The sequence below is a fragment of the Abramis brama genome (assembly GCF_963993115.1).
Source record: "Abramis brama genome assembly, chromosome: 7".
NCBI lineage: Eukaryota > Metazoa > Chordata > Actinopteri > Cypriniformes > Leuciscidae > Abramis > Abramis brama.
The window spans coordinates 42,866,182-42,890,356 of record NC_139969.1 but is presented as its reverse complement, the minus strand read 5'-3'; the positions used below and the strand labels follow the sequence as shown (position 1 = coordinate 42,890,356).

General features: G+C 37.4%; 1 protein-coding gene across 1 annotated transcript in view; it reads right to left on the bottom strand.

The window, feature by feature from the left end:
• Positions 1-24,175, bottom strand: part of LOC311087311 (uncharacterized protein) — a 595,635-nt gene that overhangs the window by 87,452 nt on the left and 484,008 nt on the right. The window contains exons 15-17 of the mRNA XM_084120630.1: positions 12,033-12,206; positions 11,461-11,634; positions 8,355-8,528 (exon numbers count right to left, since the gene is read on the bottom strand). Coding sequence (XP_083976756.1) covers positions 8,355-8,528; positions 11,461-11,634; positions 12,033-12,206 — 522 coding nt within the window. The remainder of the gene's footprint in view (positions 1-8,354; positions 8,529-11,460; positions 11,635-12,032; positions 12,207-24,175) is intronic.

Genomic DNA, 24,175 nt, shown 5'->3' with positions numbered 1-24,175 from the left:
AGAGTTTTGGAGCCAAATGTGAAAATGCTCTCCCTCCTTTGGTGGATCTGGATATCCTAGGTATGACCAAAAGCCTAGAATTTATTGATCTTAAAGAGCGCGATGGATTATAGGGTGATAGAAGATCCGTTAAATAGACTGGAGCTAAGCCGTTTAGGGCTTTATAAGTCAGTAGCAATACCTTATAATTAATACGGAACTTTATAGGTAGCCAATGTAGTGATGATAAAATCGGTGTTATATGATCATATTTTCTTGATCAAGTAAGAACTCTAGCGGCTGCATTTTGGACTAACTGTAGCTTGTTTATTGAGGATGCAGGACAACCGGCTAATAAAGCATTACAGTAATCTAGTCTCGAGGTCATGAATGCATGAACTAACTTTTCTGCATCAGAAACTGATAGCATATTACGTAGCTTAGCAATGTTTCTAAGGTGGAAAAAGGCAGTTTTTGTAACATACGAAATATGATTTTCAAAAGACAGGTTACAATCGAGTATAACACCCAGGTCTTTTACTGTAGAGGATAAAGTAACAGGACATCCTACGATGTCAAAGTTGTATTGTGAGAGGTTCTGTGGGCGTTTTTTTGAACCGATAAGTATTACCTCTGTCTTGTCTGGATTTAATAAAAGAAAATTACGCGTCATCCAATCTTTTATATCTTTAACACACTCTGTCAATTTGGATAAATTAGCGTTTTCATCCGGCCGTGATGAAATATATATTTGAGTGTCATCAGCATAACAATGGAAACTAATTCCATGTTTCCTTATAATATTTCCAAGTGGCATCATATATATTGAGAATAACAGAGGGCCTAACACAGATCCCTGCGGCACTCCATAGTTTACTGGAGTTATGATCGATTTTTCTCCATTTAAATAGACAAAATGGTAGCGGTCAGATAAGTATGATCTAAACCAGCTTAATGCTTGTCCTTGAACACCAGTATAATTTTGTAGCCGATCTATGAGTATTGTATGATCTATAGTATCGAACGCAGCACTTAGATCAAGTAAAACTAGTATTGAGATACAGCCTTGGTCAGAAGTTAAGAGTAAATCATTTGTGATTTTAACGAGCGCAGTTTCAGTGCTATGATGCGGCCTGAATCCAGACTGAAACTTTTCATAGATATCATTTTCTTGCAAGAAAGAGCCCAGTTGAGTGGACACAACTTTTTCTAGTATTTTAGACATAAAAGGTAGATTTGAAATGGGTCTATAATTTGCTAGATTATTATGATCTAATTGTGGTTTCTTAATGAGAGGTTTTATAACTGCCAGTTTAAATGTTCTTGGAACATGACCTAAAGATAAAGACGAGTTAATAATATTGAGGAGAGGCTCTTCCACTACAGGTAACACTTCCTTCAGTAGTTTAGTTGGTATAGGATCTAATAAACATGTTGTTGTTTTAGATGAAGTGATAAGTTTATTTAACTCTTTTTGTTCTATAGTTGTAAAGCACTGTAATTGTTCTTGCGGGGGGAAAATTGAGGCTGAATTATAAGGCGCGATTGAGGATTGAACGTTTACAATTGTGGTTCTGATGTTTTCTATTTTCTCAGTGAAGAAGTTCATGAAATCATTACTACTAAACTGTAACGGGATATTTTGTTCGGGTGACGTCTGTTTATTTGTTAGTCTAGCCACGGTGTTAAATAAAAACCTAGGATTGTTTTGGTTGTTTTCTATTAGTTTGCGGAGATGCTCAGCCCTGGCCGCTTTTAGGGCCTTTTTATAACGTGACATACTGTCTTTCCACGCGATTCTAAAGACCTCTAAATTAGTTTGTTTCCATTTACGCTCTAAATTACGGGTTTCTCTCTTTAGAACATGCGTAGTATTATTGTACCATGGTGCTTTAATTTTCTCTGTAACCTTTTTTAATCTAACGGGTGCAACAACATCCAATGTTCTAGAGAGAATGGTGCTCATAGTGCTAGTTAGTTCTTCTAGTTCATCTGTTTGTTTGGGTTCAGGCAGCAGCTGAGACAGATCAGACAAGCAACTCGAGAAATTATCTATGGTGGATGGAAGGATTGTTCTGCCTGGTCGAAAACGCGGCGCCGCATGACATATTACAGCAGTACGTAATATGCAAGTTACCAAGTAATGGTCAGTGACATCATCACTTTGTGGAATGATATCTATATCGGTTGGATCGGTTCCATATGATATAATTAAATCGAGTGTATGATTAAGACGATGAGTTGGTCCGGTGACGTTTTGTTTGACCCCAAAGGAATTTAATAAATCTATAAACGCAGCCCCTAACGCATCATTTGGATTATCTACGTGTATGTTAAAATCTCCAACAATTAATGCTTTATCTACATTGACCAATAGATCTGAGAGAAAATCTGCAAACTCTTTTAGGAAATCAGCGTAAGGCCCAGGCGGTCTATATACGGTAGCCAAGGCTAGAGATAATATGGATTTTTTTCTAACATCTAAGAGCGTAACATTTAGTACAAGTATTTCAAACGAAATAAACTTATAACCCGTTTTCTGAGTAACATTGAGAATATCTCTATAGACCGCTGCAACACCGCCGCCACGACCAATCAGACGGGGTTCGTGCTTATAGGAGTATCCTAATGGAGTAGACTCATTTAGACCGAAATAATCATTAGGTTTAAGCCAAGTTTCAGTAAGGCAAAGTACATCGAAGCTATTATCCGTGACTATTTCATTTACAATAACTGCCTTAGGTGTGAGTGATCTAATGTTTAGAAGACCTAGCTTTAGAAATTGTTTTTGGTTACTAATAGCAACATTTTCTGGTTTAATAACAATTAGATTTTTTCTAGATCCTGCAGTAGATTTATTATTTGATCTCACTAAACGAGGAATAGACACAGTTTCTATGCAATATTCTACACTATTTATATCAGTTAATTTGGTGCAGCAGAGACTATTATTTGAACTTTTGGTTACTAGTCAAAAGGTATTTAACATTTTGGAGATGTTATCTGACAGAAGATCCGATCCGAATCTGCTTGGGTGTAAGCCATCAGCACGGTAAAGCCTAGGACGCTCCCAAAACAGATTCCAATTATTTACAAAGAGCAGTTTCTGCTCATTGCACCATGATATTAACCATTCATTTAGCGCGAATAATCTACTAAACTTTTCATGACCTAGTCGGTACGTGGGAAGCGGTCCTGACACAATGATCGTTATATCAGGCGATGTGCTGCGTACCGTATCGATCAGATTCCTGAAGTCTTTCTTCAGAACCTCTGTCTGTCGCAGCCTGATGTCGGCCCCTCCCGCGTGCAGGACCACAGTTCCGACGCGCTCGTTCAGAATCTCGGGAACGTGAGCAGCGATTTCAGAAACACGAGCACCAGGAAAGCAGTGACTATGCACCTTACTTTTATTTAACGTAGCTTGTACGTGTCGAACGATGGAATCACCGATGATCACAGCATCGCGTTCTGTTTCGCTAAGAGGGGAGAAGCGGTTTTGTGTGGATATCTCGAAAACCGGGAGGGTCGGAGAGAGTTTTCTTGGTCTAGACCTGACTCGCGTCTTCCGCTGCGGAAATATCCAGGCTTCGTGGTGGCATGTTGGAGCCGGCGTAAACGAGACCATAGCTGATCGCGGCCTCGACGCTCGTGACCGATGCTGAGTAACGCACGGAGTAGACGAGGTCGGAGTCAGCGGGTTAGTAACGTTGATCACTGATTTGTGTGCAATTGCATCGGCGCGTGATGTTTCAAGAGCTAACCGCCGGTCTATCAGCTCGGCTTTTCTCACTAAAAGGTCGTGGATCTGTTTCTCAACAGCTTCCAGCTCAGACTGCAACGCGTGTAGCTCAAATGTATCCTCACCTGCACCAAAAGGTAGACTACTTACATCTGATATATTCGCCATTTTAACAGATGGACAGTAAGTTAAGTTAGCAACGACGCTACCAGTGATGCTATCAATATTAATACTAATTTATGGCTTAAGTCTTGGATATAATCCGTCTTTTTAGTGGTACGGGTGTGGAGTAGACGCACGATAGGCGAAAAAAAAAATGTTTGTTTATAAATGAGTGCGGAGAAGACGCGTTCAGCCGTGATCCACGGACGTAACCTATAAGAGTATCCAGCGTTGGATCACTAGGCTTGAGACACGTCTGCTCAACAGTCCGCGTTGTAACTATGAGGTGAGGAAAAATAGAAAATGTTCGTTGTAAGTGAGTTTAAAGAGAAATCAAGAATTATAAATCAATCGATGGAGCTCCAAAGACAACAACGCGTTCAGACGCGACGCAATTATAATGGAAAGGATTATTATTACCTCTTCCATAGACATCAGTGTGTATTTTACAAACTCTAAATGTATTGTTTTTTTAGTACTTACGTAGTCATATCGTATTGTATCGATATCGAGATATCTGGCATGAAAATCGAGATATGAATTTTTGTCCATATCGTTGAGCCCTACTACCATGGTGATACACAATACTTAGAAAAACTGGTAAATAAACATGGAAACTGCTCCTGATAAATAGCAACACACATGACGTACCAATAACGTAATTTATTGGTATTTTACTTTTATTTCTTAACGTAATAATTTACGACGTTGCATTCTCGTATGTCTTTTGCGCTTTAGTGAAGTGATACAGCGCGCTCCGCCGCATTTGCACGTGCAATTGAAGAGTGTGCTGAAGGATTAAAATTTAAGAATATGTTTTTAGATCTGCTGATCCTATTTACCTACATAACATCACCTGAAAAACTAAGGTGAACTATACTGTATTGGGCATTCAAGGTGAACATGAGGGCATCCATTTACTGATTAGATTTAACAGTTTCCTTTGAAGGGGTTTTGTTAGTCTTTGATCTTTCTACTAAGAGTTGAACTATGTGTGAATGTTTACCTAGTCTTAGTTCTCGTGACCATGTGTTGTTTATACAATTTGGGGGGTACCATTATCTCAGTTGGGGGTAATTGCCTCTATTGTCTTTAGATGATTAGATTCAGCAGTCATCTCTAAAGCTGTGTGTAAGTTCAGCACCTTTAAGGACAGCCCACTGAATGGCCTATAAGATACCATGTAAAGTTCCCTCAGTCAGACAATGTTGGAAGTTTCTACAGCAACGTACAGCGGAGTTCTCAATAAAGAATAACTTCTGTTGAAAGCGATCCCAACTGTCTCCTGGTTTGCTTTGAAGAAAGAAAAAAACTTTACAACAGTGCGTTACTACAGTATAGCGGCAGAGAGGACAGGAAAGTCCGTTTTTCTGAGGTGAGAGACTTTAAGTTTGGGCTGCTTGTTGTCTTTGCGCTGCTGCTGGCGCGTCACGCATGGCGATCACGTCACAGATAGGCAGACTGAATCGAGTAACGTTTAGCGCCTTTATCATTAAAAGTGCTAAGAAAAAACATCCATATAAAGTCTGACGTGCTTAAATCCAATGCGTTATTTCCTAGTATCGATACAATCGATTCATTACCTTTTAAAACGATGTTAGATCGATATATGTCGTCCGGAAGGCCAACTTGCCGAGCACAGATCGATGTAGTTGGATCGTAGGAATATAAATCGATACATCGATCTAGTTGATGAATCGTTACACCCCTACTTAATGCATTATCTAACATCAACACATTGAGTGAACAATATATTTTTACAACATTAATTAATGTTTGTGAATGTTATTTAATACAAACACTTGATTGGTCATGTTTGTTCACTTCATTAATTGTGCATTATAAAATGTTAACAGAAATAATGTTAACTTTTGATTTTAAAAATGTATTTTCATATTAACCCCAAGGAGAATAATTGCGACAGTATAAATATTGTTTATTGTTAGGTCATTTTATCTAATGTTATCTAACAAATGGAATCTTATTGTAAAGTGTTTTTAATACTACAGTTTCCATCTTTGTAACCGTGATATACACTTTAATATATGTAAATTTAATCTAAATGAAGCTTTGGTACCGAAATTAGTAGCGAGAACCGTGGATTTTCACTGGTATTGGTACCAAATACTGAAACTGTGGTACCGTGACAACCAGTGGCGTACCGGACACCCCCGCAGCCCCCGCGGTGCGTGGGGGCCCCGCCTCTTTGGAGGGCCCCGCCCAGGCCCTTCTAAAAGGCGTTCACACACCACATAGGATAGAACGTGTTTTTGCTTTGAAAAACTCAAGACGCGGCAAATGAATTTGAGATGAATTTAGAATGCCGTGTCATGCTGGAGAAACGGCACGCAAAGCGTGAAGGTAGTGCAATGATTGAAAAAGTATGTGAAAAACTCTTAATAATGCTAAATAATTTTCTAAAACAGCAATCAGGAAAAATCTATTTTCTCTTACATTTGACTTGTCATTAACACTATAGCCTACAGTGATGCGCGGGTTGATCCGAAATGAGCGGGTGCCTGCGGTCACCCGCGGTTACGAGTCATCCAAAAATATTTTTAATGATATTCGGGTCGCGGTCGGTCGGGTCGTTTGAAATAAAGATGCCAATTAAACCTTTGTAATTTATATATTACTAGACACTATTTTCAATGAAATACATAGGTCTACACTTTATTGGCTGAATAACTGGCAAGAAGTATGATGACGCACGAGCTCAGTCTGCAAGTAGAGATGGAGGCGGCAAGAGAAAAGGTGAAGACTGGAGAGTGGAAGCTGTGGGAGTGTGGGAGACATTTGCAGAAATAATGAAAGATGATGACCAAAGTGCTGGTTTTGTCATGTGTACTTCTTGCGATGCTATTTACACATTTGATAGCCACAAAACTGGCACGACCAACCAGGCACGGCGCCAGGATTTCAGTTTTGGATAAGCCAGACCAATTGTGGGTGGGCCTTAAATTAAAAACGTTAAATAAAAAAATAAAAAACGTTATCCAATCACTGCTTAACTTAATAAAAAAAACATTGACTAATATAGCTGTTATTATCTGTGCGTGCGTATACATAATATAGATTTTAATAGCTTGATGCTCTTTAAATATTTTGTTGCATTGTTAAAAGTTTCGGTGCATAGGACGGACCTATCCGCGATCGCTCTCCATGGTTCTGACCAAAGAAGAGCGCTTTGGAATCTCCAATACGCATCATACCTGGGCTGCATTTTCCGAAAATATTGTCTATTAGCGCGCTACGAAGACTCTTAAGGTATAACTTAACTAAAGGTATACTACCACTAATGTATAGGCTATCATTGCTAGGCGTCTTCAGGGCTATCATCATCCACTCGCGAGGCAGAGCCGCTGAGAGGCAGAGGTGCTGGCGCCCTCCTAGCAACGGCGCTGTTTTTGGTAAAACATGATTTTGACGACGTTTTGTTTTATTGAAAACTCTTTTTAAAAGATTTTTCGTTTTGTATGAATTGTATCTTAATTTTGATCACTGTTCTATCAATCAATTGTCTACTTTTAAACGAAAATATTCAAACCAAAATAAATAGGCTACTCTCTGATTATGTAATCCAAATGAAATGTGCATTTCTCTCTGGCGTTCATGGCGAGTCCGAATTGTCAACTTCATCTTTGCAGCGACACAGAAAACACCAGTTTATTACTAAACAATTAAATGTCTCCTTGCTAATTTAGACACATTCATAATCATTACTTTAACCGGTTCTTTGTGGCAAGCTTTATGCGTGCGGTCATAACGCTTATTATCAAAATAGACATAGCCTATTTAAGTAGGCTAATTAAATTAATATAAAGGGGCGATTTGTCCACGAATGGCTTAAATGAACAACTACTAGTCGACTAGAAAAAAAAAAAAATTAGTCTGAGGTAGCCCTTATTCCACATATTTTCGAACCAGCAGGCCATTCTGGGTTGAGCGAGCGACCCTGCGGAATGAGTGAGCGGAGCGGAATAGGTTCAGCTCTCCGCTCACAAGCTCGGAACAAACCCGAAACTCACTGTCTGCTGAACTTGCACAGAAACATCAAAATAGACATAGCCAGCTTTTTAAAATTGTTGTTAAAACTAAACATTTAGACTATTTACAAATTATGAGCTTATTGACGATTTTTTATAATTCTTGACAAAATTAGAATAGCCTAGGCTATATTCTTTTTTTTCCCAACGACGCAACGATGAGCATTTACTACTTTTAAAAAATGCGGGTCAGGAAGCGGGTCGGGTACAATATTTTCTTTTTCTTTTTTTTGCGGTCCGGGTTGCGGGCGGGTTAGTTTAAAACGTCGGTCGGGTGCGGGTTGTTTATACATTGACCCGCGCATCACTGATAGGCATAGCATCACTGCTGGTGGGAGGGGCCCCGTCTCCTTCTTTGCGGGGGGGCCTCAGATGTGCGGTACGCCACTGGTGACAACACTAGCGTACAGTATAATGATACTAACTGTAGTTTCTCCAGCTTGAATTGTGGGTTCATCAGTAGATCACTGAGGTTTTTCACTCCAGAGTCTCCTAGTTTATTCCCGCTCAGGTTCAGCTCTCTCAGGTGTGACGGGTTTGATTTCAGAGCTGAAGTCACATCAGAACAACCTTCATCTGTCATATAACAGCGGATTAAACTACATTAGCAGAGAGAGAAGAAGAAAATAAGACAGAAGAAAAGAAAACTCTTTATTCTGTAAAGTCACATCATCTTCATAAGCAAATAAAACAGAGGAAGAGAGATCTTCATCTTTATTTCACCAGATCACAAAATACTAAGTTTGCACAAATACAATGTTAAAGTGTTTTAGTTTAAAGGTGCATTGCGCAACATTTCATGTTAAAAATACCCGTTTTTCTAACCCATACATGCTTAAACAATTGCCTGATGGGCTGAATGAGCCCTTCTCTGATCACTGCGATTGCCTCTATAATCCTGTACAGTAAAATAAATAAGAGGGATTTGGGTCGGAATTTGAGACTGGGCGTGACGTCATGCGCGTTCAGGTGCAGTGTTGCAGTTTCACTTGTCGCCAGAGGGGGCATAGTTCTGCAAAAACTCAGAGACTTGCGCAATGCACCTTTAAACTGTTGAAGTGATTTCTAGGCGAGACACTACAGGTGAATAGGGTAAATGTTTTAACTAGGAGATATCAACATGAAACTTTCCCAGTTGATTACCTACATTAAGATGAGAAAAAAATGAATTACAAGTTTTCTGTATTGTAATGTTTAAATATGCAAATTAGGCCATATCTAATTAAATATGAGCTAATTTCTGAGTATTGGATAAAGCCAGGTTTAAAATTATTTTTTTCATTGTGTTCACATATTAGATGGGAAAAAAATTACAGAGGGATTTATGGATATCTACTTTTGTTATCCTGTAAATCAGAATATTCTGTCAATAGTAGTGATCGACCGATATATCGGTCGGCCGATAAATCGGGCCGATATTTGCGGGTTTTACGTGTATCGGCATCGACCAATATGCAGCTGCTGCGTTCGCCGATAGTTTTTTCCCGGCATTATTTACAGACAGGTGTCCGCAGGCAGCTCTGTGTTGCTGGAGACGCTGCAGTTCACGTGCAGCCCATGCACTGCCCCTCCCACACTAGCAGAGTGCTGGAAGCCTCTTCAAGACAACGGTAAACTTTAAACTAAACTTTCAAGGCATCTTTTAACTGTTTGACTTAGCTGAAATATTGCCATTCACTTTGAAAGTGGAAACACGTTGCTCTATATGTTCGTGCAACTATAGCAAGTTTGTGGGTCCAAATGGAAAACGCGAATGCCGAATGCCTCATCTATAAAAAAGTTTGAGGCTATCCATATGCATACGGCAGCTGTTACGAACACTGTTCATAGGATTAAATAATGCCGACGTGATTCCGTGATATTTGTGGGAGTTTTATTCAGCGACCACCTGGCTGAGGTTTGGACGTGTGCTCATAAAAGAAGCGACGCGGTTGGAACACGCATGCGATGCAGCACGCTCGTTTGTCCAGGCGCTCCTATGCCGTGGTGAGATGAAAACATCTAAGTTAAACTTTTCAGGATGCCACAAGCGCACGCGGCAGGTCATGTGACAAAAAACAACTGACCTTTCCATGACAACATTGAAAGCTCGGCCGAACAGCTGATCATAGCTGGACAGGGCGGGTTTTTATTTATCATCTCCATAAATATATGTAGTCGTAAAGGGCTAGAAATAAATTAATCCTTACTTCCTCGTCATCATGGAGATCGCAGTTCGTGGTTGCATAGCAACGACAGACGCCACGGGAGCGCAAGCGCTTGTAGAAAGGGTACGTAAGGAGAAAGTGGCGCGGTCGTGCTTTCCACATGTTTTTAGATGCAATATGTGAACAGTCCCTAATTCATAATAAACAGAATCTATTTGGTTTAAAATCGTTTTTGTTTTGTATAAAATGGACTAGGTTGTAAATAGTTGGTTACTTTTAAAATTAAGTATAGTACAGTTTGCACTTTATTATGCTGCTTGCTTGTTGCTACTGTGCAATAGTGTAATTATTTTAGTTATGCTTAAATATTTATTTTCAGAATTTGAATTATGCTTAAATATTTATTTTCACCACTGAACTTTTTTTCTTTTACTTGTTCTACCTCACATGTTTTTAATATTTGTCAAATATTGTTTTTTTAAGTTCAATAAATGTTCCTTTTTTAAATTGAGACTTGTAACATTTGTTATCATCATTGTGTCATTTTAATGATGTAAATTGAGTGAGCAAAAGCAGTATCGGCTCCAAATATCGGCCCAAGAAAATCGGCAGCCCGTATCGGTCATCGGCTAAGGCTGATGAAAAAAAAATCGGTATCGGCGCTAAAAAATCCATATCGGTCGATCCCTAGTCAATAGCCTTAAAAAAATTATTTTCGCCATGTTTTTGGCAATAAAATTTTATATAAATCAGGCTAGGAATAATATATTTACAAATCCCTCTGTAAATGTCTTCATAATATAACTAGGTACAAGACTGGAAGGTTTGGTGTGTATAGGTGCGACTGAAGTGGAGATTTCGGACATGGAGTGTGAGAGAAAAGTCATTTTGAGAAAACGGGCTTTAAAGATTTATCATCAGCCAATGAGATTCAGCCCTTTTACTTTCACGATTGGTTGCTGATAAAAAGGAAATGACCATATTTGGATCCGACAGGATTGTACAGGAGAGAGAGAGCTTTCTAACGGTGTGTGTGATGACAGGGAGCAGACAGCGATCGTGGAGCAGCGTGAGGATGAAGAACACCAACTTTTTTTTTTTTTTTTTTTTTTTTAGAATCAGCAATTTTTTTTTTTTTTTTTTTTTTTTTTTCACCAACTTTTGTTGAATTTATGAGAAATCTACAGACGCAAACAGACAAAATGTAGTAAAATAAAGACCTAAATGTGTATTTCTGACTTTTTCCACCACAGTCTAAAAGAAGACATGTTATTGAAGACAAATATACAAAAATCTCAAAATTGACCAGTAAAAAACCCCAGATGTTTTTGCCTGCCGTGTCTTGCCTTCAGCATTTTGATTCTTGTCTGTGAATGTGACTGACCTCAATCTCTCCAGTTTACAGTGTGGATCCTTCAGTACGGCACATAAGTGCTTCACTCCTGTGTTTCCTAGTTTATTCCCGCTCAGGTCCAGCTCTCTCAGGTGTGACGGGTTTGATTTCAGAGCTGAAGTCAGGATGAGACTCTGTTTCTCTGTAATTCTGCATTCACTCAGACTGAAGACAGAGAAATAACAATAGTTCACATCTATGATGATCATCTTATTGAAGAGCTACAGCAGCATTTAGTTTCCAATAGTCTGTTTGAAACCCAGTCACACTAGTTCTGTGTGCTGGAAGACACTGTTTCTTCTCTTTCATTTTTACTATTTATTTGACGTCTCTCTTCTTTATTCTCTGTTGAAAAGGCAGATTTCTGCATGTACACAATCAGTACATTGTATCAAATGCTGGAAATTAAACAATTACTAACTAGATAAAAACACATAAAAATGTGAGCATTAGGGAAAACCCAGAAAGTGCACTGCTATAAACAATGAAACATAAGCCCTGCTGTCTTCAAATAAATAAATTTCAGTCACACTGTAATTGCTGTACAGTATAATGACACTAACTGTAGTTTCTCCAGCTTGAATTGTGGGTTCATCAGTAGATCACTGAGGTTTTTCATTTCAGAGTCTCCTAGTTTATTCTGGCTCAGGTCCAGCTCTCTCAGGTGTGACGGGTTTGATTTCAGAGCTGAAGTCAGGATGAGACTCTGTTTCTCTGTAATACTGCATCTATTCAGACTGAAGACAGAAAGAGAAAATGACTCAGATCTATGATGATAAACTAACGTGTTCATCTTCATCCAGCAGACTTTTGCTGACAAATAAACAGGGATATCAAGGTAAAGGTAACATGGAGAAACACTACACATTGTTCATTTAAATATATTACCAACATTGTAACAATATTAATGTTGAAAGCATTAATCTATTTATGTTAATATACGCATTCATTTCATTTAATCTTTAAGGATCTTTCATGTCATTGTTACCCTTGGTTTGCTCACTGGGTCAAATGTGTTTATGTCGGTTGTTTTCAGACACATTGTCTACTTGCTAAAACTTTACAGTAAGGTTTCATTTGTTAAAATTAACTACATTAGTTAACATGAACCAATGATGGACAATACTATACAGCATTTAATAACCTTAAGTTTAAACATTTACTAATACATTTTCAAATACAAAAGTTTTCAGTTAACATTAGCAAATCCCTTGTGAACTAACATGAAGAAAGAATAATTGTATAAACTAACATGATCAGATTAAGGAATTAAAGTATTTGCTTAAGCAGAAGACAATCAAACAAGTTTTGTAAAAGGTAGTTCATCTGCTTTAGTGCTGCACCGTGAGGCAGTGTCAGTGTATTTTATGGATGGCTCAGCTAAACAGGCCAATAAGAGACTATTAACTACTATTATTCCTTTTAGTTATACTAATGTCTAATTAAAACATCTACAAATGTATAAACTACGGTGGCCGAGAGGTGCAAAACAAATCGCAATTACAAAAACAAAATAACAATTCAGAAAACACAACAACAATTTAGAAAACAAAATAACAATTCAGAAAACACAACGACATTTCAGAAAACACAACGACAATTCAGAAAACAAAATAACAATTCAGAAAAAACACAACGACAATTCAGAAAACACAACGACAATTCAGAAAAAACGGAAAAGGTAGGTATATTTTGAGAATGACGTACTTATCGCTGAATGGACGAGATACCTGTCAATCAAGCCAGAACCGGAATCAAGCGATACTGTCTGGAAGTACCGGTAGAAAAAACAAATCGTACCCATCAACGTGCCATGGAGCAAAGTTCGGTCCCATGGAGTGATAGGTACGCCTAACGAATCTACGACGTGTCCTTGTTCTATCCCTGGTGAGTTGAGTTCTTGCAGCAGCCGCATATGTCATCACGTTTAACACGCAACTTCTGCAGAAGTACTAACCACATTGTCCGGTAGCCGAACAACTGTCCTGGTCGACGCAGCTTTTAATGTCGTGGTATGTCGAAAAATGAAATAAAAGAGAGCATTGCAGTGATGACTTCTTTGTTGGTGTATTTACTCAGAATGAAGCATAAGAGAATGCATAACAAAAGCTCAAAACATACATTCTCAACATGTATATCACTTTTTTACAGTAATGACCGTTGTAGACATTTTGTGACTTTAAACATTCCATCACACTAGAAGGAAAAATATGATCAACAAGCTATTTAACACTCTCTCTGTGCAGTTCTCATGCTCTAGCTAGCCCCAGAATGACGTGTGGCAGCTGTAGTAACACTAATCTCATGCTTTTTATAAACAAAATAAGACTGAAACAACATCATGTACTCTCATACACTCAAATAACATCGACATAATGACCAGTTATAATGAATAGCGGGCTATCGCGCTAATCGCGAAACACTCATGCTAACCATGTGCTCAGGCATACTAAACTCATGACACACTATTAATATAGTAAATATTATGTGGTATGTCGCCACCATGTCCACAATCACGGCACATGAATGTCCCTCTTCAAAGTAAAGTTTAATGTGTTCTATTTTCACATAGCAAAACAAAGTTGATAACAAATTTCTTGATTGACAGGTGTCTCGTCCAATCAGTGATAAGTACATCATTCTCAAAATATACCTACCTTTTCCGTTTTTTCTGAATTGTCGTTGTGTTTTCTGAAATGTCGTTGTGTTTTCTGAATTGTCGTTGTGTTTTCTGAAATGTCGTTGTGTTTTCTGAATTGTTATTTTGTTTTCTGAATTGTTATTTTGTTTTTGTAATTGTGATTTGTTTTGCACCTCTCGGCCACCGTAATAAACTGATCAGAGATCAGATAAAACCCACAGGCACTTGTTCAATCTCAGTGAATCTGCATGATTCATGAGTTCACAGAGATCATCGCCCCCCCAGTGGTGAACCACTGTCATTGACATGAGATTCGTAAAGGTTTCATAGCTTCATGAAGTGTGTTTCGAAAGCGCCCATCACTAGCGTTCAGTCAACTTACCTTCAGTGGATCTTATTACAGGCAGATACTGATCACAGATTTTTAATATGCACTTGTTCAATTTTTACAAGTTACAGTCTATGCTGCACCAAAATTAGACATTTGTGAAATACAAAGATTAAATTGAAAGCAGTTATGAACTGTCCGTCTGGAAATATTATCGTCAGCTAACAAAGTAAAGTAATATTATAAATAAATGAGCAATACTCACGTCAGTGTGTTGAGTTGACAGTGTTTATCCTGCAGTAGAGCAGCGATCTGATTCACTCGTGTGTCTCCTAGTTCATGTTCACTCAGATTCAGCTCTCTCTGGAGTAATGGGTTTATACCCACAACTCTATTCACATACTGACAGGCTTCCTCTGCAGCAGGACTCACAAACCTGCAGAAGAGGAAATTCAGGTATCAACTAAATGTCCATTGCATTATAAATAGAAAGAGTAAAAGAACTTACATTTCTGGGAATAATAATCAATGAAAAATTATGTTGGAAGCCACATATACATTATATTAAGGCTAAAATATCCAAATCAATTGCTATATTGTATAAAATCAATTACCTATTAAATCAACAAACATTGTACATGTTTTATTTTTCCTTCATACGTCCATACATTACTTACTGTTTGGAGGTATGGGGAAACACTTAAAAAACCAACACTGAACCAATATTTATCCTGGAAAAGAGAGCCTTAAGAATTGTAAATAAAACCACCTATAGAGCACAAACTACTCCGCTGTTTATTAAATTAAAAGCACTAAAATTTAGAGATATTGTTGACTTCAAAACTGCACAAATTATGTATAAAATAAATAATCAACAGCTATCGAACAGTATTCAAGGGTTGTTTCAAATGAGAGAGAGCAAACATCACTTAAGAGGAACTTTTGTATTTAAAAAGAAACTTATAAGAACAAATTCTAAATATCACTGCATCACAACCAAAGGAGTTTGTGTATGGAACAGCTGCAGTGAAGAGATGAAATCATGTACAACAATGAGTAATTTTAAAAGACTATTTAAACTGAAAATATTAAATGGATACGAAAAGGACTCGAAGTGATAGTATTGTATAGAGGTTCATTGGTCTACATATTAAGTCTAGTATGGAGGTGTTATTGGAAATGGAACTGTGTGTGTATGTATGTATGTATGCATCTGTATTTATGTGAATGCATCTGTATCTATATGAATGCATGGGTTTATGTGAATAGGTAGATATACGGTGTATGTAAAGATGTATGTAGAAGAGAAGCATCAAATTGTTTTGTATTTAACTAAAGGATAAAAATAGAGAAATGGGGTAGGACCTGAAAAGTATGTTATGAACTTCTTCCTACTCCTTTTTGAACATGGGAATTTCTAATTTGAATTACTTACAATAATTTTGGAAGATTGTGCTGAGAAGTGCATGACTTTATTTAGCTGTTAGTTTAATTTTAATTTTATATATGTATGTATGTCTGTATATATATATATATATATATATTTTTTTTTTTTATCTACATGTTCAAAATAAATTACTACTACATTACAAAAAAATGATATGATAAAAAAAACTTTAAAAAACATTATTGTTCTAAAGACAAGCTCTAGTTAGTTATCTAGATGTAACACTTTTCTTTGAACATTTAAATACACAAATAAATATATATATATTTAAAAGAAACTTGAGCGACACTCAGTCCTAAAGCAAACTCATAAGAACAGAAACGTCTCACAGAGCAGAAGGGCAAAAGCTCACTAGATCATGGTTTTCAGTGTGAATACAGTGTGAAATTAAGATCTTTCTGGCTTTAAAGCAGGAGGAGTGAGAAACGTCAGCACAGAGAAAACTGGCTTGTGAAACTGCATGTTTGTGAACATCTGGAGACTCATAGACCTGGGCTGTGTTTCCCGATAACGTTGTCTCTTAGTGCTACGGAGACTCTAAAGGTATAACTTAACTATAGGTGTACCATTTCTAGGCGTGTTTCCCGAAACCATACCTTAGGAAGCTGCTTAACCCCCTGAGGTCGGCAATCGCGCCGGCGCGATAGGCTCGCTTTTTTTTTTATCAGTTCAAACAAGATTAATTTTGCTCTGTTGACTTTGATATTACAAACAAGTTTCATACATCAATCGATTCTGTTAAATGTGTATTATTTTTGTATATACTCACAATAAAAACAAAGTGTTGTGCTTTTTGCCAAATAAAGAAAAATAAACATGATGTGAGTTCTGCTTTCTCTCTGTCAGTGTAGTCCATTCTGAAACACGTCCGAAAATGAACTATAACTCAGCGAATACTCAGTCAAACAGGCATACAGATGCACAGGCATGAAGCTTGAATTATCTTCTTTTAAATGAAGAAATTTATATAAAAAACAAATATTCTCATCTTGTGAAATCTGTATTAAAAGAGAGTGATTCCAGTCGAGCTCATTAGAGCTCATTCAAATGTAATGTGACCACACCCCGGAGAGCGCGTGCTATTCAAACGCAAATGTCTGAGGCAATCCTGCAAACCTGTGAACGCCCCCATATCAGCTCGAGAAAACACAAGTTTAATCATATCATTGTAGCCTACTTGTTTACACCATCTCGCAGCGCTGTGAGGAATAATAATAATGGAAAATCTACCTCAGAAGTGCGGGTATTGCGAGGAGCGAGGATCTGACTGAGCTGAGGAATACTGTAGTAAGTTTTTTTCCTTCTCAAGTGAATCGCGTTTCTGTGAATGAATGAACGGCAGCCGCAGAGATGCGCGCTGTTTACCACAGCTCGCAAAAAGACAGTTTAAATTTAAATTGCGTTTCTGTGTGTGAATGAATGATGATGTTTTAGCAAACTGTATTGCTATACTGAGATGAGTAAAAATCGAATGAAATATGTTGAAATAAAATGTAGGCTATTTGTATAAGCAACGTATTAAACTGCAAATTAACATTTATATGCCCTAATATTTCATAAAAACAACGTTACAGTCAGGCGAAATATGAAAGACAACATTTTGTTGACTAGATTTGGGTACAGTATGTACTGTAGAATATACTGCCACATCAAATAAGCTTTTGTTTAGCAATTTCTGCTCATATGTTGCATATATAAAAATACTATTTTTGTCAAAAATAAAGTCATCAACTAAGATGTTAGCTGTTCCAATGTTGGCTATATTCAAACTAATGAATACATATGATAAAATGTAGGCCTTTAATAATTTTTTTTACAAAGAAAGAGTACACTTGAAATATTGTTGAAATTGTAATTATTGTTGTAATTGTAACCTTTTTAATAAAATAGCAAAACATATTTACAAGATAGATGTAAGCAAAATCTTAAATGGTCAATATAAGTCTTCTTCTAAATATATCTTTTGTCCTTGCATTGTGGCTCAGTCAGTGTCACACCTGAATGAATGGCTCATTATGCAGAGTGGGTGGGACATTGTATTCTCAGGTGTAAACCACTCCTCGTTTACGCCCCCCTCGCATATTGGCTTTCCAAGCAAAACCTGTCTTACACAATTTAAATCAATGTATTTTTTTATGTGAACGATAAAGAAAGACTATTTTCACATAATTTTGAAGCCAGAACTCGAAGCGACAACATCCATTAGTCAAAAGTCTTGTGGACACATATTTAGTATGTGTTTTGTGATCTTATTTCAGCAACTTTCATTTTTATTTTTTTCAATAACCATGCATAAACATTATTCTCTTAAAAATACACACATCTACATACATGTTGCTCGCATATTATGGTAGCCATGTTTGTGCTATATAGAGTGAATTTACACCTTTGCCATTAGCATGTTTATAAATAACTGAAAAAAGCACAAATGTCAAGGCATGTCAGAACATCTCAAGGGCCCCAAAAACCCCTTGGGCCCCAGAGGGTTAAAAAATGGTGCTTCTTATGTTGTCATTCCACTTGTAGCACGCGCAAGTGATGATTCTCTGTCATACTATATGAGCAGCAGACACCACGTCATTTATCGATTATCATTTAAGTATAAACCTCAGAAGAGTATGTGTATTTATCTTTATTGTGCTCAGGTCGTCAGACAGTCAGAATGACAGTTTTTGTGTGAACGTTAGAACAAATAATAGGCCTATATACCCAAGTCAATGTATTATTATTTTCTTTTTGTATTAGTATTTAAAGATATTTAATTTACAACTAATTTAATCATTTATATCTTGATGCATTTTATTTATAATACATTTTTTAGCACTTGGGTATGGCAAGGTGGTTTCCAGTATAAGCACTGCCGGTTCTGCAACAGAGAGGACACAGAAACGAAGAATTCAAATCAACAATGCATTTATTGAAAATCAACTTTAAAACAGTCGGGCAGCCGAGTCCCGAGCCACCAACAGGGCTGAGGCTAAAGGGGGATCCGTTAACCAGGCAGAAGAGTTTGCAATGTTGCTTTATTTGTGTAATTCCACTGGGTGTCACTAGTGTAGTAGCAGAAACCACATACTTCACCTTTAATCACTCATTTTAAGCTTTAAGCGCTATTGCTCAGTACGATCACGTGAAAAAGGAAAACAAAAACAGGAGCAGGAGAGAGAGACTCGAGTCCTGACAAACAACTAAGTTATATTACAATGTCTGAGTCCTGTATCGGCAACCTGCCATTCACGTGGCTTATATACATTTCAGAAAACCCCTTAAATATTACATGCAAAAAATATTGCATAACCATGCCACGGCAGGCCAGACTAAATACCCACAGCTTACATGTATGGCTGATGTTTGTTCTAAACAAGTCAGAGTCGCCTGGGTTTTGAATTGAAGATGTTGATATCGTCATAAACTAATTAGCCTATCTGTTAGTTCTCTTTTCAAACGACAAAAGTGTCAAGTTGTTACGGTGTCCTGTCATTTTTGCCAAGATGTTTTTCTTTATTAAATGCATCATATTATAACTATTATAATATTTCTAAGGGCAAAAACAGGAACTTTTAATTGGCTTTACATCATCAACTGTCACTTTAGCGCGAGGCCCTGTGCAGTCGCAGACTTGGTACTGTCAGTAGCATGTAGCATTACCATTTACCTCCCAAGCTTGAGCTAACTCGATCACGTCGAGCAGTAGGTGGACTTGATTTCAGATAGCCAGGCTCCCCAGCTCCACCCACGCCCCGCCTCTTTGACCATTTTCTGTTTTCCGGGAGTGACGCGAGGCTAAGATGGCGACGGCCGGCTCCGCCCACTTTAGGCTTCAAAAACGGTCTTCAGAAACCTACGGGTGACGTCACGGTGTTTAATGTGTTACGTCCCCTGTTTGAATTATGTAACATAATTCAATATGTTACGTCCCCTGTTTGTCTAGGGGTAGCAGGAGAGTAACATATTGTTATAAAAGACAATGTCCACACGGAATAACAAAAAAAAAAAGTGAAAGAACGAGAGAGAGAGTTGGTTCTGTCTGCAATCCCAGCACTCAACACACACACACAGGGTATCTCTTTTAGATTTTTTTAATTATCAGTAAAAATCTCTTTTACAGCAGTTAGGAGTAAGGTAAGGAATTAAATACAACTCAAATAAGTACCAGAAGACGCCACATACCTCAGGAGGGGGTTAAAGCCAAAACAACAAACAAAACTAAAAAACTACCTGGGAGTAAGAAAGTCTAATTAACCTATAAAACCAAAAGAATCAAAGAAACAACATCTCTCTTACCTGACTTCCTGACTATCCCAAAAACAGGAGAAAATAAGGGGTTAGTAAAAACAAAAGAGGCACCCACCTCCCTACTGTGTCAGCAAGCAACAACAATAATGGGGCACACCAAGTTTTCTATCACTACAGAAAACCCACCAGGGGCAGACCTGTTGTCTGAATAAGCAGTGTCTCCTGACATACCTGAAAATGCACGCGTCGAATCGCGTGTCACAGTGTTTGGATGGGAAAATTGAGTGTTTGACGGCCGAAAAGATGGAAAAACCTTTCGGTGCGTCAGGATAAATTCATCTGCTAATACAGCAGCATCCAATAGCAAAGTTACTTTTTGTTCATTTAGATGAATAACAACACTTTCGGGAAGACAACCTTTAAAATCCTCCAGCAAGAGCAACTCTTGCAACTGGTCTAAGGTAGTGGTCTTGCTGGAGGGTCCGTGTACTTTTTGATCATTTCATTTCCTGTTTGGAATGGAATAACGAGAAATGAAAACCAGCTCGTTTATTCGTTTTTTAAACTAAACTAAAAAACGAATAAACGAGCTGGTTTTCATTTCTCGTTATTCCATTCCAAACAGGAAATGAAATGATCAAAAAGTACACGGACCCTCCAGCAAGACCACTACCTTAGACCAGTGAGGTAGATTTTGAGATTTGAGATTTCCAAATGAGATTTTGGCTCGGTTTTTAATTTTTCGTTTGTGGTTTACAAATCGGTTTATGGGTTCGATATTTCATTTGCACACGTGGGCGGTGCTGAAACGCCCCTTTCATCTGATTGGTCAAAACGCTCCGCCTTCAGTAAGCTACGAGCCTTTCTTCTGTTAGGCAGAATAACAGTCAGTACGAGTGCGGCACTGACAAATGTACTTTAATAAAATAATGTCTGAAGCCACCACTCACTGTTAACTACGCACAATATTTGAAGCAGAAATATGTTGCTGGTCACATAATTCGTGCAAGCGACCCCAATAATGTGAGCCACAGTATATGACAGATTATTTTAGCATGATGTATTTCCCATTGATAAATACAGTGCAAATAGTTCCGTCTCTTTGGACAAAAGGGAAGCGGAAATAAAATTCAATAATAGGCTGAACTGTACCATGGTAATATGTCCGTAACATTTACCACTCTCGTCTTTTATTTACATCAAAAGGCAGGTAGGCGTGTGACATATGTAGGCTATAAATAATTTTGAAAATTGAATAGAAATAAAGTTTATATTTATGAATGTAAGCATGTGTAACCTACTCAGTTCACATGAAAAGAAAGAGACAGAAAAGAGAGAAGCTAGAATCAGTGAACGTACATTAATACTTACAAAATTACCAGGTTTGAGATTAATTAAAATCATGTCGGTTGAAGAGCACGGCATACCTTTAAAATGTTATTAGTTTTATTATAAAACTAATACAATTTTATTACATACTGAATTGGTTCTCTGAGTTTTCTTTATTATGTTGGCTTAAGAAAGCCAGCATATTTGAACATTATTATTATTATTATTATTATTATTATTATTTATTATTATTATTATGAGAAATTGACTCCGCCTTGAACTTTAATGCTTCACCAAACTCAGCTCAGACCTTCAGACTGGTCTGACTTGCTTATATCTTTTCTAACTGGTCAGACTTACTTTCCAAAAAATCCATTGACTTGCGTTCTCTGAGCAATGAAGGCCGTAATACTTAATGCTGTCCACTAGAGGGGGCGACAGGATAATAAGTGTTTTCTACTCTCTTTCCCTGTTTGCATCAGTTTAAATGACAAATAATTGCATGAATTTCATTCATAGGCCATATCTGTGTATCCACTCTCTAGTTTATTTTAAGATATTGTTATTCACACTGGATTTAATGTTTGTCCATCTGGAACTTTTATTTGTCATCTGTCTGTCTGTCTGTCTGTCTGTCTGTCTGAGCTTCCTTTGAGAAAAATAGCAGACCACCTTTTTTAAACTGTTATTTAAAACGGTGGTCTGCTATATTTCACAAAGGAAGCCCATTTGTGCGGTCGTTGGCGTTATATGAGAAGGACATTTTGAATATGAGCCTACTGTAAAATTAGCTGGCTTAAAAATGCAGATTGATCAGTGCAGAGTTATTCCAGACGCCTCCCGGTGCTGTTCGTATTGGAATTGTGTAATCACAGATTATTTTCAGAGCTGGACAAACAACTTCCTTACTTGAGTGAAAGTACAGATACTACTGGTCAAATATTACTCCGTTACAAGAAAGTTGTAAAGACTGATTTTTACTGAAGTAAATTTTTTTTAAAGATTTTTACAGAAGTAAAGATTTTTACAGAAGTACTCGTTTTTAAAAGTACTTGAGTATCAAAAGTAAATGTCAATGCATTGTTTTATTATTGTTGCATTGTTGTGTGTAATACTTACAGTACCTTATGCCTCTGAATCTATGCCTGCCTTCCTACCCTCATATCAATATCACATTTATTTCTAGAACACAGTTCCAGTAGTGGGATTGAATGTGAGATTGAATAAGTCACTCAATAACGTCCACAATGGTTTCGGACACCCAAATGGCTGTTCCCTCAAATAGTGCCATATTTAAAGTTTTTTGGCTTTTAGTATGAATATGTTTGCCTTACTGTTATCTATAAGCTAGTGTGCTCCAAAACAATGACAAAATTCGCATTTAGAAGACCAAACCCAACGTTGAAAATGAAAATCAGTTTCAAGTACAGTAAAATCAAGTAAAGTACAGATACTCAAAAAGTGTACTTAAGTACAGTACTCAAGTAAATGTACTTTGTTACTGTCCACCTCTGGATGTTTTACACAACTAGGATATATTCCCATTGGGTTGTTGGGTTTTCATGTTTAATGGGAACTTTAGACATAATGATTTTTATACTGTACAAACTGTGTTATCCCCTAACTCTAATGAAACAGTTATGGGTAGATCATCTACGGCCATCTAATGTTACGGACATATTACCATGGTACAGTTCAGCTTATTATTGATTTTTATTTCCACTTCCCTTTTATCCAAAGAAATATTTGAACTATTTGCACTGTATTTATCAATGGGAAATACATCATGCTAAAATAATCTGTCATATACTGTGGCTCACATTATTGGGGTCGCTTGCAAGTAGCAGCAGCACGAATTACGTGACCAGCAACATATTTCTGCTTCAAATATTGTGCGTAGTTAACAGTGAGTGGTGGTTTCAGACATTATTTTATTAAAGTACATTTGTCAGTGCCGCACGCGTACTGACTCTTATTCTGCCTGACAGAAGAAAGGCTCATAGCTTACTGAAGGCGGAGCGTTTTGACCAATCAGATGAAAGGGGCGTTTCAGCACCGCCCACGTGTGCAAATGAAATATCGAACCCATAAACCGATTTGTAAACCACAAACGAAAAATGAAAAACCGAGCCAAAATCAAATTTTTCGTTTTTTAAACTAAACTAAAAAACGAATAAACGAGCTGGTTTTCATTTCTCGTTATTCCATTCCAAACAGGAAATGAAATGATCAAAAAGTACACGGACCCTGGAGAAACACCACTTTTCAAATAATGCTCTTTTCTCTCTTGCAAATTCTACATGAGTCTGTTTCGCTGTTTTCACATGCGCACGAAACTTTTGGCGATATGCCTCAGGCACCAACTCATATGCTCTGAGAACAGCGGCTTTGACTTCTTCATAATCAAGACTTTGTTCAATCGGTAACGACGCACAAATCTCTTGAGCCTTACCGGTCAAACTGCACTGTAGGAGCAAGGCCCACATATCGTTCGGCCAAAACTAAAAATACTACGTCCATATTTTTGTCCACAGTCTTTGCATAAGTCTATATCGTCCACAGTCTATGCCTATGACCCGTAATTCACTTGACTTCAGACATGATATTTGTTTTATTTATTTATATTAATGTGTAATGTGATTTAATGCATTGGTAATATAGAATAGATTCTTACCAGATACTTTATTAACAGAAAGTCGTTCTAGTGATCAAATTGAAGCTTATA